Source organism: Cebus imitator, unplaced genomic scaffold (genome assembly GCF_001604975.1).
Source record: "Cebus imitator isolate Cc_AM_T3 unplaced genomic scaffold, Cebus_imitator-1.0 Scaffold132, whole genome shotgun sequence".
Lineage (NCBI taxonomy): Eukaryota > Metazoa > Chordata > Mammalia > Primates > Cebidae > Cebus > Cebus imitator.
Genome location: NW_016107447.1, coordinates 2,936,995 through 2,955,952, shown reverse-complemented (window position 1 = coordinate 2,955,952; position 18,958 = coordinate 2,936,995). Strand labels below are relative to the sequence as shown.

Sequence of the window (18,958 nt, the reverse complement as noted above, 5' to 3'; positions counted from 1 at the left end):
ATCTGACCATTCTCATCTTCTCCACTGCTCGTGCCCGCCCCCGCCACCAACCTCTGTGGTCCAAACCACCATCATTGCCCACCTATCAGAGGTTAGTAAGCTATAACCCAGGGGCCAAATCTGGCCTGTCACCTATCTGTGTAAATAAAGTTTTATTAGAACATGTCTATGGTCGTGCATTCACATCCTGTCTGCAGCTGCTTTTGTGCTACTGCAGAAGAACTGAGACAGGTCCAGTATGATATGAAAAGCCAAAACTATTTACTATCTGGCCCTTTACAGAAGTTTGCTGACCCCGGCCCATGCCACTACAGTCACCTCCTCACTCTTCCTGCTCCCCTCCTTATTTACCCCCTGCCCTCCCAGCCTAGTCTCCATCCAGCAGCCAGAGGGATCCTGTTCAACCCAAGTCAGATCATGTCCCTGTCCTGCCCAAATCCCCACAATGGTTCCCACCTCCCTCCAACGAAAGTCACAGTCTCACAATGACCCCTGGCTCCATGTGGCCTGCCCACCCTCGGGTTCATCACCTCCGTGACCTCATCTCCTAACCCCTCCTCACTACACCGCCCACACAGCGGCCTCCTGTGATTCCCTCAACACTGACACACTCCTGCTGCAGAGGCTTTGCCCTGGCTCTTCCTTCTGCTTTGAATGTGTTTCCCTTCTCTTTCCATCTGTCAAAAGTTTGCAAAAGGCTTCAATGATATCACCTCCTTTGTAAAAACTCTCCCAGCTTCACCCCAAATCAGGCTGAATGACTTTTTTTTTTTTTTTTTTGAGACAGTCTCACTTTGTCACCCAGTTTTGAGTACAGCAGCGAGATCTTGGCCCACTCCAACCTCCACCTCTGGGGCTCAAGCAACTCTCCTGCCTCAGCCTCCTGAGTAGTTGGGATTACAAGCATGCACCGACACGGCTGGCTAATTTTCTTCTACTTTTAGTAGAGATGAGGTTTCACCATGTTGGCCAGGGTAGTCTTGAACTCCTGGCCTCAAGTGATCCTCCCCTCTCGGCCTCCCAAAGTGCTGGGATTATAGGTGTGAGCCACTGGCCCAGCCCAGGCTGAATGACTTTTGTCTCTGTTTTTCCACTCTATGGAGCCTCATATACTAACAATGGCCATTTTCTTCTTTCATCCAATAAACTGGGAAACTCTGAAGACAGCACACAGGTTTTACTGATTTTGCAAGAGTGGAGAATAGGGAAGTTAAAAGCACAGATTCTGGAACCTGGGTGCAATTCTGGCTCTGCTGCTCACTGACTGAATGACTTGAATGTATTGAGCCTCACTGAGCCTCAGTTCCCCTCTATAATTGAGCTACTGAACAGTACTTACCTCGTAGTGTATAGATGGTAAGGATTACATGAGTTAAATACAGCGCTTTGAAAAGTGCCTTGCCCATAGAAAATACCGCATACATACTTGGCATCATTGTTGCTCTAATTATCATCTTTAGTTCAACAGGCCCAAAGCCATGTGGCTGGCACAGCAGTGGTGCAGTGGAACTGAGCTCAACAATGACACGCTCATGGATGATCAGCTCTGCTGATGAGACAATTTATAGAAGCAAAGCAGAAAACTATGTGTCCCGGTCCAGACTTTGTGGACAGGTCAGGATGCTACACATGGTGCATCTCAGGAAATGGGGGAAGAAGGGAAGAATGGGGGTAGTGACGTTTAACTTCATATCTCCTAGACAATGGAGTTGGCATTCAAATGCCCATCTCTGAGCCCCAATCCCAGCCTGGTCTTTTTTAGGTGTGTGACCTTGGGGAAGTCACATAACACCTTTGAGTCTTCAGATTTTTTCTTTTAAAGAAATAACCTTTTTACTTTGAAGTGTATATTTCTTGCCCCAGCCCTAGAATCAGCCATTTCTCCATGGAGCTCTGGTTTCTTTTTCTTGCAGCATGGTATTAAAACTATTACCTGGCAGTGAGTATCCTCATTGCTACAAGGGTGTCATTGCCTCTGAGCTCAGGTAACACAGCAAGGTCTTCAGTTTTCTTTTCTTTTTAAGATGGAGTTTCACTCTTGTTGCCCAGGCTGGAGTGCAGTGGTACGATCTCTATTCACTGCAACCTCCGTCTCCTGGGTTCAAGTGATTATTTTGCCTCAGCCTCCCAAGTAACTGGGATTACAGGTGCCGCCACCACACCCAGCTAATTTTTTGTATTTTTAGTAGAGACAGGGTTTCATTATTTTGGCCAGGCTGATCTCAAACTCCTGAGCTCGAGGTGATCTGCCCGCCTTGGCCTTCCAAAGTGCTGGGATTACAGGCATGAGCCACCATGCCTGGCTGGTCTTCAGTGTTTTCTTTGTAAATTATGAAATATGGCTAATCCAACCACTTGCAGGTGTGTTACAAGACAAGGGGCAGGGGCCAAATAAATGATACCAATTAGAGTCCAGACCTCTCTTCTCACCAGTGTGGAAACTAACGCTCAGACAGGATCTGCAGAAAACTTCTGTGCAGTCACAGGGCACGGATGAAGGTCTCTGCTGGGATTGCAAGGGCCTTCCAGCTTCACCAGTGATGACAGCAATTTGCCCATTTGTCATATGCTCTGTAACTCCAGCGTTAGCTTTCGGGTGATGTTAGTTTCATAAAACGTGTGGGAGAGCATCCCGTCTTTTTCTTTGCTCTGTAGTTTGTGCTGGATGAGATTTACCCTTTCCTTGAAGGTTTGTTGGAACTCTCGTTTAAAACCAGTGGGACCTGATGCCTTTTTTTGGTGTAAAGACACCAAGAAAGCACTTCCTCTTTAATGATTGAACACATTTTCATGATCTTTGGTTTATTTATTTGCTATTTCCACTTGGGCTAATTTTGGTAATTTGTGCCTTCTTGAAAAGTATCAATCTCACTTAGATTTTCAAATTCATTTGTAAAACAGTGTACCCTGCATTCTCGTAATGAAAAGAAATGACCTCCCCTGAATTTCAGTGATGTTCCCCTTTTCATTCTGGATGTTGTTTATTGATCTCTCTCTTTCCCCCTTGATTAAGCTTGCTTAAATCTTATCTGTTTTAATGGTCTTTCCAATTATTCTTATTAATTTTCCTGATTTTCTAACAAATGTCATTTAGGACTGTAAATGCCTATGTGGACCACCCTTCTGCATCCCAAGGGTGTGCTACTTAGTACCCTTTTTTTTTTTTTTTTTTTTTGAGATGGAGTCTCGCTCTGTTGCCCAGGCTGGAGTGCAGTTGTGTGATCTCGGCTCACTACAACCTCCGCCTCCTGGGTTCAAGCTATTGCCCTGCCTCAGTCTCCTGAGTAGCTGGGACCACAGGTGTGCGCTACCATGCCTGGTAATTTTTGTATATTTAGTAGAGACGGGGTTTTACCATCTTGGCCAGGCTGGTCTTGTACTCCTGATCTCAAGCAGTCTGCCCGCCTCAGCCTCCCGAAGTGCCAGGATTACAGGCGTGAGCCACCGCCCCAGCCGATACTTAGGATTCTTCTTCTTGCACATTGCTGATCGGTACTCAGTGACTAATACTTGTCAAAACCTGTTCTGATTAAGCTGGTGACAAGTGGGGTTTCTCAAACTCTCCTGCTGTGATTTGATCCCATTACTTTTTGTCCTTGGCTGCCTGGAGACTTGAATGCAGAAATTGTTGACAAATTTGTGTTAGAAAAATGACTCTCATCAGGGCCCCGATGGACTCCCTGGCTGCTCCTTCTCCTCTGAGGCAGGTATATTTTTTAAGTGCAATTGCTTAATGCTGCCTTCAGACTAGCCTGAGAGGAGTCTACTCCCTGGGAGGGAAACCCTGGCCACATCTCTGATGCTGTCTGAGTGTTTAACTTATCTTGAGAGCACTAAAGAGGCTGTGACCTGAATTACATTAATGACCAGTTGGGCAGGATGCTTTGGAGAGCAGTTCAGTGCTAACACAGTGACATATTATTTTCCTGATAGCTGCTAAACACCATAAATCACATGTTTAGCAACCAGGCCCACATGTCAGGCAGGCAGCCATGGCTGCCTTGATTTCAGCAACTTTGGTGTCTCTCCAGCATGGTCTTTCCTAAAGCCCTGATGCAGCTTGAAACGTTGCCCTTCCAGCCTGCTTGACTGCCTGACCATTCCTGCATCAGGCCAGGGATACCTTTTGCCAAAGATCTTTAGGGTCATCTTGTTTCTCCTGAAAGACTGTTTCCTTATTTTATTTTTTGAGATGGAGTCTTGCTCTGTTGTCCAGGCTGGAGTGCAGTGGTGCCATCTTGGCTCACTGCAACCTCCACCTCCCAGGCCCAGGCAATTCTCCCGCCTTATTCTTCTGAGTAGCTGGGATTACACCCGTGTACCATCATGGCTGGCTAATATTTTTGTATTATTATTACTTTTTTTTTAGTAAAGACGGGGTTTTGCCATGTTGGCTGGGCTGGTCTCAAACACCTGACCTCAAGTGATCGACCAGCCTTGACCTCCCAAAGTGCTGGGGTTATAGTTGTGAGCTACTGGGCCTGGCCCCCTGAAAGCCTCTTCTTTCATCCGTTCAGTTGATCCATGTTCCTTTTTCACTTTTCAGTTCATCTCGAAACTTCATTCTCCATGAAAGATAAACATCCCAGCTAAGAAGTCAGCTTGGCCTGGGATCCAGTCTCCACATTCTTCTTACTAGCTGGTGACCCTGGGAAAGGGACCTCTCTGGGCCTCAGTTTCCTCATCTGTAAAATGGAGATTTAAAAATCCGTCTCCTTTGCAGCACTGCTGTGAGGATGCAGTGAGATGATTCATGTGCAATGCCGGGTACAAAATAAGAGCTTGATATGTGTCAGCTGCCGGGGAAGTGAACCTCTCTGTGCCTCAGTTTCCCCATCTCTAACATGGGGATACATAACAGTACCTGCCTTCTGTGGTTGTTGTCAGGGTTAAAGAATGGGTACAGACAAGCCCTTCAGTCACTGCCAGACCCACCGTCTTCATGCAGGACACACCAGCTCCCATTGGGATTGTGTTTGTCACCCCACTGGGACCCTCACTCAGCTCTAACCTGGCCGTCACCCCTTGTCCATGCAGGCCATGTCCTTTCTAGAAGTGCATTCAGATCCCTTGCATGTTGCTTTGACCACCGCCAAGCGATTCATCCCCTCAGTGGGGAGTGAAGGAGGCTGCTGTGTTCATGTGTTTGGTTGTTGCTGTTTGTATGAGTTTTACTACGCATAAGGTGCTCTGCAAACTCACAGTGGAGGAATCTAGGAGTTCAATTTTTCATCTTACAAAGACATGAAAAATCTTGGTCAGCTGTGGTGGCTCACGCCTATAATTCCAGCATTTTGGGAGGCTGAAGTGGGTAAATCACTTGAGGTCATGAGTTTGAGACCAGCCTGGCCAACACAGTGAAACCCTGACTCTACTCAAAATACAATTAGCCGGACATGGTGGCACATGCCTGTGGTCCCAGCTACTTGGGAGGCTGAGGCATGAGGACTGCTTAAACCTGGGAGGCGGAGGTTGCAGTGAGCTGAGATCACGCCACTGCACTCCAAACTGGGAGACAGAGCAAGACTCCATCTCAAAAAACAAAACAAAACAAACAAAAACCAAAACAGAAAAACCCAAAGAGATAAAAAATATTCATCTTCTACATGAACGCTGGGACTTTCTCCTCCTCCTGGTGTCAGATCTTGCCTCTCCTCCTCCGCAGTTCTCAGTGACTCCAGTCCTCCCTTGCACTTTCTTTTCCTTTGAGCCCGCTGTCTGCGGCCCTGCAGAGCTCTTAGATTCTTATTGGGAATCCTCCTTCTCAAACTAGATGGGCATTGCTGTCCCTGGCAGAGGCAGCACGGCACCATGGGTAAAGGCAGGGACTCTGGAGCCAGGCCACCTGGGTCTGAATATTGCCACTGCCAACTGTGTGACGTGGGCTGTTCACTTTGCCCCTCTCTGCCCCTGCTTCCCCGTTTGTAAAATGGTGTTGTGAACTGAATGTTTGTGTCCCATCCCAACATTCATATGTTGAAAATCTAACCCCCCATGTGGCTGTATTTAGAGGTGGGGCCTCTAAGGAAGTAATTAAGGTTAAGTGAGGTCACCAATGGAATTGGTATCCTTGTGAGAGGAGACACCAGACAGCTGTTTCTCTCTTTGGCTCTCTCTCCACTGAGGAAAGGCTGGGTGAAGACACAGCAAAAAGGCAGCCATCTGCAAGCCAAGAAGAGGCCCCTCAACCAGACACCAACTTTGCCAGCACGTGGATCGTGGACTTCCAGCTTGCAGAACTGTGAGAAAGACAATTTCTCTCATGCAAGCCACCCACTCTGGTATTTTGTTATGGCAGACTGAGCAGACTAGTACAACGGGGATAATGATAAGATGAAATGAATTAAAACATATAAGCCAACTAGAACAGCGCCTGGTATGTAGTGAGCGCTCAGTCAGCGTCAGTTATTATTGAGCTTTGCTTCAGAGGAAGAAGAAGAAAGTCGGCCAAGTTAAATACCTTCTTCAAGGTCTTAGCGCTCACAAGATTCAGGGTCAGAATTGGCACTCAGGTCCTCCGACCCCAAATAGCATCCCACTCCTTCCACAGTGCAAGGCCTCTCAGTGGACGGCACTCACTCGGGTAGAGAACTGCTCCTTCATGTCACACCTTCATGGATTTAGCCACAGAGGAGCCCCACCTTTGAATCTCTCTCTCTCTCTCTCTTTTTTCTGAGATCGACTCTTGCTCTGCTGTCCAGGCTGGAGTGCAATGGCATGATCACAGTTCACTGCAGCTTCAACCTCGCAGGCTTAATCCATCCTCTACCTCAGCTCCCGAGTAGTTGGGACTATGGGCACTCATCACCATGCCTGGCTTTTTATTTTTTATTTTTTTGTATTTTTTGAAGATTTGGGGTTTCGCCATGTTAGTCAGGCTGGTCTCAAACTCCTGGCCTCCAGTGATCCTCCCGCCTCAGCCTCCCAAAGTGCTGGGATTACTGGCGTAAGCCACTGTGGTTGGCCTGCTCATTTATCTTTCCAGTGATGCACCTTCACAAACCTATGCTTCATCCTAAGCATCATTACCTATGACATCACTGGTTTGATATACTGGTCATTTTCCCCTAAAACACTTGTAAGAAATACCATACATTTAACAAAGTGTTTTTTTGTTGTTTTGTTTTGTATTTTAATTAAGAGCAAACCACATGAAACCTGGATCATGATGTACACAAGGCATCCATAAACACTGATCATCTGATTGATACCTCGCAGGGGCTCAGTGTGGTGGGCATTTGCAGGGGGACAATTCCACTTTGAACAAAACTATCCAACATATTCGGTTGAGTGGTATTGCTGGCCCTGCCTCTAAATGCAACTAGTTCTTTCCCTTCATATGACAGCCAACTACCCCAACCCCATTTTTTTTTTTTTTGAGATGGAGTCTCAACACCTGTCACCCAGGCTGCAGTGAAGTGGTATGATCTTAGCTCACTGCAACCTCTGCCTCCTACCTACCCTCAGTTTCTTTTTGTTTTTGAGACAGAGTCTCAATCTATCACCCAGGCTGGAGTGCAATGGCGCGTCAGCTCACTGCAACCTCCGCCTCCCAGGTTCAAGCGATTCTTGTACCTCAGCCTCCTGAATAGCTGGGATTACAGGCACCCGCCACCACACCTGGCTAATTTTTGTATTTTTAGTAGAGACGAGGTTTCACCGTGTTATCCAGGCTGGTCTCGAACTCCTGACCTCAAGTGATCTGACCGCCTCGGCCTCCCAAAGTGTTGGGATTACAGGCATGAGCCACTGCACCTGGCCTCACCCCCAGTTTCTAATGTGCCCCCCTTTCCCTCCAGGGAATGAATGGGCCTGCCCTCAGTTGGGAATGCTGCTCTAGTTAAAGACACTGACACTGACGCAGATGTGAACATTCAGAATACCCACTTAGAAAAAAAAAAATGGTACGCTCCCCTGTCCTCCCAACACACAATGACACTGTTAAGGAGCAGAGATGCTGATTTACAATACAGGTGGTGGGAGGTATGTGCACAGTGTGGAGGGGTGATCCAGGGCAAACGTGCCAGACAGAGGATCTAGCAAATGAGGAGAACAGGTCAGGGTCCAGGCACCCAGCTGAGGTTGCAGAACAGAGACCAAGATTTGAGGAGAAGAAAATGCAGTAAACAGAAATGGAGGTCTGTAAAATAGGAGGTGAGAATTAAGTGCTGTGACACATTGCTAATTTTGGTCCAGTATCTGTTCTCTCTGCTTCCATAGTGATGGAATTTTTAGTGAGGCATGACTGGCCAGAATGAAGACTACAATTCCCAGCCTCCCTTGCTGGTCAATGGGATATAAATGCAAGTATTGTGTGGCACTTCTGGGACATTATTCGAGAGCCTCCAGGTGCTGTCTGAAAGGGAAAACGCAGCTCTCTTTGCCCCTTCCTCTGTTCTGATACCTGGAACTGAGATGCCACTATCTTGGATCCTGAGGACAAGACAGACACTTGAGGGTTGGAGAAGCTGCAAGGTGGCAGGAACCTAGGTATCTGAGCTCTTCATCAAGAAGAGGTCCCTGGATTGTTGACCTCTAGAGTTCTGCACACAAGAGAAATACACACTGTTTTGTGAGGACCACTGTTAACCTACTTAATTTCTAATAAAGTCAAAGGCACATAAACGAAGTTAGGTTCCTAAAAGTTAGAAATTCCAGAAGGCAGTTGTTACCATGGATAGGGTCAGAGGGCAAGATCATCAACAGTCAAGAATCAGTGATTTACTGAGCACCCGTGATACAGCAGTGAACACGGTGGACATGTTCTCTGCCCTCCTGGAACACACAGCTGGCGGGGAACATAGAATTCACATCAATTATTTCAAATAATTAACGAAATGGTTACAAAGGGTGCAAAATGTATGGCATAAGTATGAGGGGTCCTGGGAGCCTATGATGGCAGAATCTAACCTTTTGTGGGGCATCAAGTAAGACTTCCCTGAAGATGTGGCACTGGTTCAGAGATTTGAAAGGTGCATAGGAACTGGAGAGGCCTTGGACCTTGAGAACAAGAGGAGGGAAGAATGGTGGGGCAGTGTGTTCCAGACAGAGGGCATGACATGGGCAGAATCTTAAGATAGTGGGGAGCATGGATGTTCAAGGAATTTAAAAAAACCCATTGGATCTGGAGGGAGTAAACAATGAAAAGGGTAGAAGGAAAAGATTCTGGAGAAGCAGGTGGGGCCAGTCCATAAAAGTTCACTGAAAAGCTTCTTCTTTTTTTTTTTTTGAGATGGGGTCTTGCTCTGTCGCCCAGGCTGGAGTGCAGGGGCGCGATCTCAGCTCACTGCAACCTCTGCCTCTTGATTTCAAGTGATTCTCCTACCTCAGCCTCCTGAGTAGCTGGGATTACAGGCGCCTGCCACCATGTCCAGCTAATTTTTGTATTTTTAATAGAGACAGGGTTTTGCCATGTTGGCCAGGCTGGTCTCGAAATCGTGACCTCAAGGCCACCCACCTCGGCCTTCCAAAGTGCTGGGATCACAGGCTGACTGCACCTAGCCTACTGAAGAGCTTTAAGCAGAGGATGATATATTCAGCTTTCCTTTTCACCCCTCTGGCTACTGTGAAGAGAACTGAAGAGAGGTGTCAGGTTGAGACTGCCAGCTGACCCTCATACCTACTTCATTTCCCTCCTCTATCTATAGTATCAGTTTTTATTGGCACGTGACTGCCCAGAATAAAGACTACATTTCCCAGGCTCCTTTGCAGGAAGGTGTGGCCAAGTGACTATGTTCTGGCCAATGGGATGTGAGTAGAAGAGATAAGTGCAACCGCTGGGTGGTGCCCTTCTCTGCCTCTGCCACCTACTTTCCCCTGCTGCCTGGAATGTGCCTGGAATGTACCTGTGGAAGCTGTTGTCTGCGGTGGCTCATGCCTGTAATCCCAGCACTTTGGGAGCCCAAGGTGGGAAGATTCCTCGAGACTACAAGTTTGAGACCAGCCTGGATGCCATAGGAGACTCTGTCTCTACAGAAAATAAACATATTAGTGGAGCGTGGTGCCTGCCTTTAGTCCCAGCTATTCAGGAGGCTGAGGTGGGAGGATGGCTTGAGCCTGGGAAGTCAAGGCTGCAGTGAGCCATGATCATGCCACTGCACTCCAGCTTGGGTGACAGAGCAAGACCCTGTCTCTGGGAGTGGGGGTAAGGGAAGACGCTGTGCCTGGGCTTCTGACATGAAAGAGCTGCCTTCTGGCCCTAGATTGTTCACATTTCAGATTTCCTCATGACAGAGAAACAGACTTGTGTTTTACCTAAGCCTCTTTATTTTGATGAGCTTGTATCCTAATTCATAGACAGCAGGGAGACTGTGAGAAGGCTGTGACGGTATCCAGGAGAAAGATGATGGTGACTTGGATCATAGAGGTAATAGAAAATGGAGTGGAGAGAAGTGGACAGGGGCCAGGACCAGAGAATGCAGCAGAAACTCAGGCAAGGCGGGATGACGCCAGGCGCCTCCAACGTCAGCCCAGCTGCTGCTGTGTGACCACTGACTCCCTGGTTAGACACATTAATTCCACCTTCTAGGCTTCCTCCCCCAGCCACCTCCTTCCTGGGGCCAAACTGTTTACCTCCCTCTCACTACCTGGCCCTCACCATGCCAGCCCTTGGACATCATCTTCAGGGACAGCACCTCACCCAGGCACACCTCCTGGCTTTCAGAGGATACCCTGACACTTGACAGCTTGCCCGTTAAAGCAAGGAAGGGAGAGGAAGGCCCTCCTCCTCATTCTTGCTACATCTTGCCTGTAAATCTTGTGTGTATTTATTTATTTATTTATTTATTTATTTTGAGATGGACTTTCACTGTGTTGCTCAGTCTGGAGTGCAGTGGTGCGATCTTGGCTCACTGTAACCTCTGCCTCCTGGGTTCAAGCAATTCTGTTGCTTGAGCCTCCCAAGTAACTGGTATTACAGGTGCATGCTACCATACCCAGCTAATTTTTTTTATTTTTTTATATTTTTAGTAGAGACACGGTTTTGTCATGTTGGCGAGACTAGTCTCGAACTCCTGACCTCAAATGATCCACTGCCTCAGCCTCCCAAAGTACTGGGATTACAGGCATGAGCCATTATGCCTGGCCCAAACTTGTGTTCTTTTAAATATACCAAGAAGAAGGTAAAGCCTGGCAGGCAGGAGGTACCCAGGACAGTTCTTGTCAACATGCCTGCCATTTTAACCAAGAGAATGGGGGATATTACAGTCTTTAGGGTCATCAAACTCCATGGATGTGGATGGCAAATTGCCACAGAGTTTCAGTGGTATGATGAGCTGATAACGAAAATCTGCAATCGGAGAGTCAGCCTACCTTCTCTGTCTACTTTAGAACCCTTTTCTTCTGGCTTTATATCTATTTGTGATGTCTTTGTTTATAGTTACCTTTGCTTGTTAACTTCTTTTTCATGCCTGAATGAAATGCTCCTTTGCTAAAATTTGGAACCATCTTTAATAACACTGCCTATAAAGTTTCAGCGATTCAACATGAATCTAGGTTTTAAATGTATTTTAAATTAAAGTTGTGACATCTCAAAACACAAATAATGTTTTTATCATTATATTTTTTTGGAGATGGAGTCTCCCTCTGTCTCCCAGGTTGGAGTGCAGTGGCGCAATCTCTGCTCACTATAGCTTCCACCTCCTGGGTTCCAGTGATTCTCCTGCCTCAGCCTCCTGGTAGCTGGGATTACTGGTGCCTGCCACCACGTCTGGCTAATTTTTGTATTTTTAGCAGAGATGGGGTTTCATTATGTTGGCCGGGCTGGTCTTGAACTTCTGACCTCAAGTGATCCACCCTCCTTAGCCTCCCAAACAGACGTGAGCCACTGCGCCAGGCCAATGCCAGACCATTCTTTAAAACCCACGGATTCTTTCACCTGGGAGTCTGGGAGTCACTGATTTAACGTGGACACCTGCTTCAATCCTTGTCCTTGTCCCCTGCAGTCTGTTCTCCACCAGGTAGCCAGAGGCAGCTTCTGAACCAAAGTCACATCAAGTTGTTCCAAACCCCCCAATGGCTTTTGTCACCCTCAGCTGTTATTCAAAGCCTTACGATGGCCCAAAGGCCCCACCCCCATTGCCCACCACAATTCTTCCTGTTCCTTCTGCTTCTGTCTCCCCAGTCTCCTCCCAGTTTCTGGAGCCCAACAACTCTGACCATGCCTCGGCCTTTGCACAGCGCTTCTCTCTATCTGGAACACCCTTCCCCCAGATATCGGCATGGCCTCCTCCTTCACCTCTTTCAGGTCTTTGCTCAAAAGTCAGAGGACCCTGGGCAAGGTAGTTCACACCTATAATCCCAGCACTTTGGGAGACTGAGGAGGGCGGATTACTTGAGGTCAGGAGTTCGAGACCACCCTGACCAACAAGGTGAAGCCCTGTCTCTACTAAAGATACAAAAATTGTCTGGACATGGTGGTGTGCACCTGTAATCCCAGCTATTTGGGAGGCTGAGGCAGGAGATTGCTTGAACCCAGGAGGCAGAAGTTACAGTGAGACAAGATTGCACCACTGCACCTCCAGCCTGGGCAACAGAGCAAGACCCTGTCTCAAAGAAGAAAAAAAAATCAGAGGAGCCTTTCCTGGATATAACAAGTAAAAAGGAAAAAACAAAAGTCCCCATGACAGCCTCCTCCCTGACTCTGTCTCTTCAGAGCACTTTTCTCTGACATTCATTTTACATTCCATTGTTTATGGTCAGCCTCCTGAACGTGAAGGTCCATGCCTGTGGGGATGGATCTTGCTGTGCTTGGTTTGCTGCTGAACTCACAGCACTTCCACTGGGGCCTGGCAAACGGCTGGCTCTGGACGTGGGAAGGAAGTCCCTTACAGGTGGCACTACAGGCTTGGAGAACAAAGCCTTCTGGCTTTGCCGGGCCTCGATCACGCCTCTCCCTGGTCCTCACGGCTTCCCTGGGCAGCTGCAGAAGGCTGTGCTTTAGATTTTGACAGGGGCTGCCTTGCACCAACAAACAATATGTTTTCACTTGTGTGAATTTTGACTTCATCATCGTATAACATGGTTTCAATTCTGCTGAGGTGCCCTGGGGCTTCTGGCACTGGGGACATTTTTGAAATAAATTTAGAAAATAAAAACAAACCAGGTTCCCTAAGTAGCTCCAGCTGGTAATTAAGATCCTCCTTCTAGAGGTACAACTTCAACTTGGGGGCCAGAGAGAAACAGCAAAGGGGGGCAAGACTCTGAAGACATCAGTGTGAAACACACAAATCCCGCAAAATACCTGGCTCTGAGCTGCAGGTTCAACCAAGATCCACAAAGTACCTATTCCACGCCTGGTGGTGTTACTGCAGGGGAGGTTCAAACTCATGTTTCTGCTGGCCGATCTGGCACCTTCACCAGGGTGTCACAGACATCTCAAACCCCATGTGCCCCAGACAGAGGGATGGAATCCTCCACTGCATACCCAGCACCTTCTCTGTGGTGCCTATCTCAGTGAAGGACAATGCATCCCGGCCAGATCAAACCCAGGAGCCCTTGCCACTTCTCTCTCCCCCAACCTCCATATCCAGTCTCTCAGCAATTCCTCTTGGCTTCAGCTCATCCTGAAGTCCACATGTTCCTACCGCCTGGATCCAGTCCATTTTCTTCTCTTGCTTGGACTATTGCAGTAGCCTCTTGGCTGGTCTCCCTGCCCCCGCATTTCTTTTTCTTTTTTTTTAAGATGGAGTCTCACTCTGTCACCCAGGCTGGAGTGCAGTGTCGTGATCTCGGCTCACTGCAATCTCCGCCTCCTGGGTTCAAGTGATTCTCCTGTCTCAGCCTTCTGAGTAGCTGGGATTACAGGTGGCTGCCACCACACCTGGCTAATATTTTTGTATTTTTAGTAGAGATGGAGTTTCACCGTGTTGGCCAGGCTGGTCTCAAACTCCTGACCTCAAGTGATCCACCTGCCTTGGCCTCCCAAAGTGTTGAGATTACAGGCGTGAGCCACCGCGCCCAGCTCACATTTCCCCTCTGACTGCCCCTTCTCCACGCAGCAGCCAGAGAGGTCTTTTTAGCACACAACCCAGATCATGTGGCTTTCCTGCTTAATGCCAGCTTGCCCCAGAGATGTCCACGGCAGTTAGAATGAACTTTACTTGCTGTGATATCTCCTGCCCCAGTCTCATCTACCCTGGCCACCCCCATACTTTTCCTCCTGCGCTACAGCCACCATGCCTTCTCTCTGATCCCAGGGGCTTGCTTCATGCTGGTTCTCACTCAGGACCTTTGCACTTGCTGTCCTGCCCCCGACCCCTGCCCCCAATCTCCATCTGGCCGGCTGCTTGTCATCATTTGGTTCAAGTGTTACCTCCTCAGGAGGCCTTTCATGGACCAGCCCCCTCAAGAATACTGCCCCCTGCATCCTCCTCGAATCCGATTGTTTTATTTTCTTCACATCCTTTCTATTATCATAAATGATCTTGCTTATGGATTTGTTTGGTTGTTTACTGCCTGAGCTCTAGGGATTCAGGGTGAATCAGACAGAGTCGTTCCAGTTCTCACAGAAGTGGGGGCAATAAGCAAGAATGAAATCGACCCTGAACTTTTCAACTACAAGGGCCAGCAATTTCCACTTTTTGTTAAAGTGAGTTTGGTTTTGACCTTTGCAATAGGCTGAGTCTTTACTGCATTAGGCTCCGTAAATACTCGCTGAATTCAATGGCCACAGTTTTGGTTGTCTTTCTCTCTGTGTCCTTCAAGCCACAGATGTCATCGTGAAGTGAGCGTGAACTTCGCTTTTGAATAAAGAGACAGTCCCAAGCCTTGAAGCCGATGGTATTTATTCTCCATTGCTCCAAAGCTCTCTTTCTTCTTCGAGTTTCTACCTAGTTCTGCTCTTTGAACAGATGCTGGGCAGAGAATATCAGTTCCATTTTATAGATGTCAAGACTGAGGCCAAGAGGCTTACATAGATTGGACAAAACACTAGATTGATTATTTCAGCAAGGGTTCCTCTCTCTCTGGAACTGCAGATTAGAAAGAAAAATCTGTATGCTTTCCCAATAATAAATATTAGTAGTGCCTTGGGCTAGCCAGGTTAGGTTTGAAATCCATAACTTTTATATTTCTACTTCACAGATTAGTCCCCAGGGATAGTCCAGGAAAAAATATTCCTCCTAAGAGAAACAGAATTGCTCTTTTATATACAGTTTTATTTTAGGTTGCCTTTATTTTTCAATCTGTTGAACCAATAAGGTGAATATAATTTACAAACCCAGAAGATTCCCATACTGATCCTTTTATCAGCCAAAACCCCTTCTTCACGTCAGAGAAAGTTGCTTGCTCTTTCATTAGAGGGAAGTAACTCACTGTATTTCCCTCTTTACTTTGGCTACCAGGAAGTGATGCACTCTGAACTTGATCGCAATAGTTAGCCCGAGCCTGGAATGTTTTGGTAAAACTTCTTACTTTTATTTGTGACATAGCTTTGTATCCCTTTAAACGTGTTTCCCATTCAGAATCCTTTCTGACATAGGCTGGGTATAAACAAATGAATTCAATTTATTTTTGAAGCTGCTCTCCCGCTTTTTTTTCTACCTCCCTTGCATCTTGCTTAGGGGCTCAGGAGCAGATCCTTTAAATAAGCATATTCCCTCTGCTCACTCTCACTCTTTCTCTTTGTAAAACACACTTTCAGGGGAATGTAAATTGTTTTGAAAAGCTTCCATCCTGGCCCATTGCTAATTATTGCTGACCCGGGAGGATCTGTACTAATTTGCCTTAATAAACTTATTAAACAGCAAATTTCAGGAGGAAGAAACTACATAGCCCTTATTGGATTAGTAAAATCGCCAGTGGACATCACCAGTGGAACAGAGAAGAGCCCGTTAACTGCATAGGAAAGCTAGGGAGAGAACTCAGCTAAGTATGTTTCCAATAAATCATCGCCAGCCACAGTTTTGGGCCTTTTTGGGGGTTGCTAGCAAAAGTTTCAAACTTCTAAAAGAAAAGGAAAGAAAGAAAGAAAAAGAAAGAAAGAAAGAAAGAAAGAAAGAAAGAAAGAAAGAAAGAAAGAAAGAAAGAAAGAAAAGGCAGTCTCCTTCTTCCCATAAACTAGATGCAGGTGATTAAACATGGCAAATATTAAATGAAACCACGAACCTCCAGGTCATTGAAGAACAGATGTGTATCTGCAAGGTTGAAGATCATCTCTTCCATCATCAGGCCAATGCGCACAGATGTCGTGGTGTCCTGTGAGGCAGAGACAAGGAAAATCACATGAGAAGGAACCTGAGTAATTTTAGCCACCCTTTTGGTCCCATCCCACTGCTGAAAAGCAGTTTTGGGTTTTCCTTATCTGCTCGGCTCACGCATGGCCTAAAATGTGTCTCTGTGTGAGGCCAGTGTGATAATCACGTCCGTCACACAGCTTCCAAGATCTTACTTCTTGTTTTTTTTTCTCTTTTTTTTTCCCTGAGATGGAGTTTTACTCTTATTGTCCAGGCTGGAGTGCAATGGTGCAATCTTGGCTCACCGCAACCTCCGCCTCCTGGGTTCAAGCGATTCTCCTGCCTCAGCCTCCTGAGTAGCTGGGATTACAGGCACGTGCCACCATGCCCAGCTAATTTTGTTGTATTTTTAGTAAAGACAGGGATTCACCATGTTGGCTAGGCTGGTCTCGAACTCCTGACCTCAGGCAATCCACCCGCCTCGGCCTCCCAAAGTGCTGGGATTACAGGCATGAACCACTGCTCCCGGCCTCACTTCTAGTTTTTCACCATTTCTACTTTTTACCCTCTCTAGTATTTAAATCTCCTTGAAAATGGCCCTGGGATTGCAACAGTGTTCAGTGTTGCAGGGACGCGTATCACAGACACAGCTGTAAAAAAAAAAATGTCCTCTTGGCAAATGCCTGTTTTCAGGGGTTCCCTCCAACGCATTTTTGTTTTCAAGGAGGTCTGGAAGATTTCAGTATAAACTACTGGGAGAGTTGGGTTGTGGAATCTCTCTTTCCAATGTTCTCTCTATGCACACTGCCTTACTCCTCTTGATACTTAAAAAATCCCTGTTATCCAACAATAGAGGATTAATGATAAAAACACACAAACACAAATGCACTATGGTACATTCAGAGAAGAGAAAACTAGGCAGCCATTATACAAATGAAGTCATGCTGGAGCTACTGATATGAGACTGTCATCAAGAGATACAGTGCTAAGTAACAAAAGCAAGCTGCAACACAGTATAACGTATGAATCTGCACAACTGTGCAGTGAAAGTGCCTCCCTTCTGTATACACAGTGTGGTAGGCTGCACTGCTGTTCACCCATATTTGGGATCCCTCCCTGAGGTGCTTCTCCCTGCAAAAGGATGAAATGTAGCAGGGGATGGCAAACTGCAGTGCCCAGACCAAACCTGGCTTGCTGCTTGTTTTTGTATGACTGATGAATTAAGAATGGTTTTTACATTTTTTAAAAAAAATCAGTGTATTGTCTACAGTTCCTCTTGTACTAGAAAGTCAGAGGTGAGTAGACTGTGTGTCCCACAAAGCCTAAAATATTTACCATCCAGCCCTTGACACATACCCTCCCTGTTCAACTCAGGCTATGATTGAGTAATATTGGGAGGACATGGAGAGAACGTTTGCATATGTGTGATGGGGTCCAGGGTGAGAAAAGAGAGCTCAATTCTTATATTTTGGGAAGCAAGAGATCATACCTAAAACTGAGAAAACATACTTCTTGTACGTGCTACAAGAAGTAGCAAATACACGTTACTTAGAAACTGGACCATGCACCTTGCTTTGGCCAGTGATATGTGAGCAAAAGTTATGTTTCACTTTCGGTCAGAAGGTTTTTTTTTTTTTTTTTTTTTTTGAGATGAAGTTTCACTCTTTTGTTGCCCAGGTTTGAGTGCAGTGGCACGATCTCAGCACACCACAACCTCTGCCTCCCGGGTTCAAGCAATTCTTCTGCCTCAGCCTCCCAAGTAGCTGAGTAGCTGGGACTACAGGCATGTGCCACCATGCCCCGCTAATTTTGTATTTTTAGTAGTGATGGGGTTTCTTCATGTTGGTCAGGCTGGTCTCCAACTCCTGACCTCAGGTGATCCGCCTGCCTTGGCCTCCCAAAGTGCTGAGATTACAGGTGTGAGCCACGGCACCCAGCCTGGTCAGAAGTTTTTAAGAGCCAGTGCATGCCTCCCCATGCACTCTCTTTTCTCACTTCACAAGGCTGTAAATATTCTGGATACTTACTCTGCTAGCCTGAAAAGCAGCTATATTTGCCACTATACCACCAATGCCCACACATATTCTGTTGGTCTGGGTTCCAGAATAAAGATGATATGGATCAGAGATACAGCTGACCACAATGAACATATATCATAAATGAGAAGTAGATGAGATTTTGGGGATGTTTGTTATTGCAGCATACCCTCACCTATACTAACTGATACACATGAGAAATATGTAACACAATGGTTTCCACCCCTGGCTGCATATTGTAATGCTCTGAGGAGCCTTTAAAAATTCTGATGCCCAGGCTCCTCTCCAGACCAATAAAATCAGAATTGCTGAGGGTGGGGTCCAGGCACCAAGTGTAAAGCTCCCCAGGTGATTTCAATATGCAGTCAAGGTTAAGAACTGCTAGTCTAGAAGGATATAAAACAAACTGTTAATAATATTCCTGGCTAATATCTATGGAGTGCTTTCTCTGTGCCACTTTATAAGTATTAACTCATTTAATCCCCACAAAGCTCTGTAAGGTGAACACTATTATTTTTCCATTGCTATGGTTTGGATGTGGTTTGTCCCTGCCATAACTCATGTTGAAATTTCATCCCCAGTGTGGCAGTGTTGGGAGGTAAGGCCTAGTAGGAGGTGTTTGGGTCATGTAGGGGGGTCGTTCCTCATGAATAGATTAATGCCTTCCCATGGGAGTCAGTGAATTCTCACTCTCTCAGGAATGGATTAGTTTCCAAGACAGCGAGTTTTTTTTTTTTTTTTTTTTTTTTT

The 18,958-nt window shown here is 46.5% G+C and overlaps 1 protein-coding gene across 4 annotated transcripts in view; it reads right to left on the bottom strand.

Moving 5' to 3' along the window:
* Positions 1-18,958, bottom strand: part of EYA2 (EYA transcriptional coactivator and phosphatase 2) — a 292,281-nt gene that overhangs the window by 28,648 nt on the left and 244,675 nt on the right. For all 4 annotated transcript variants that reach the window (XM_017541324.2, XM_037743018.1, XM_017541322.2 and 1 more), the window contains one exon: positions 16,105-16,194. In XM_017541324.2, coding sequence (XP_017396813.1) covers positions 16,105-16,194 — 90 coding nt within the window. The remainder of the gene's footprint in view (positions 1-16,104; positions 16,195-18,958) is intronic.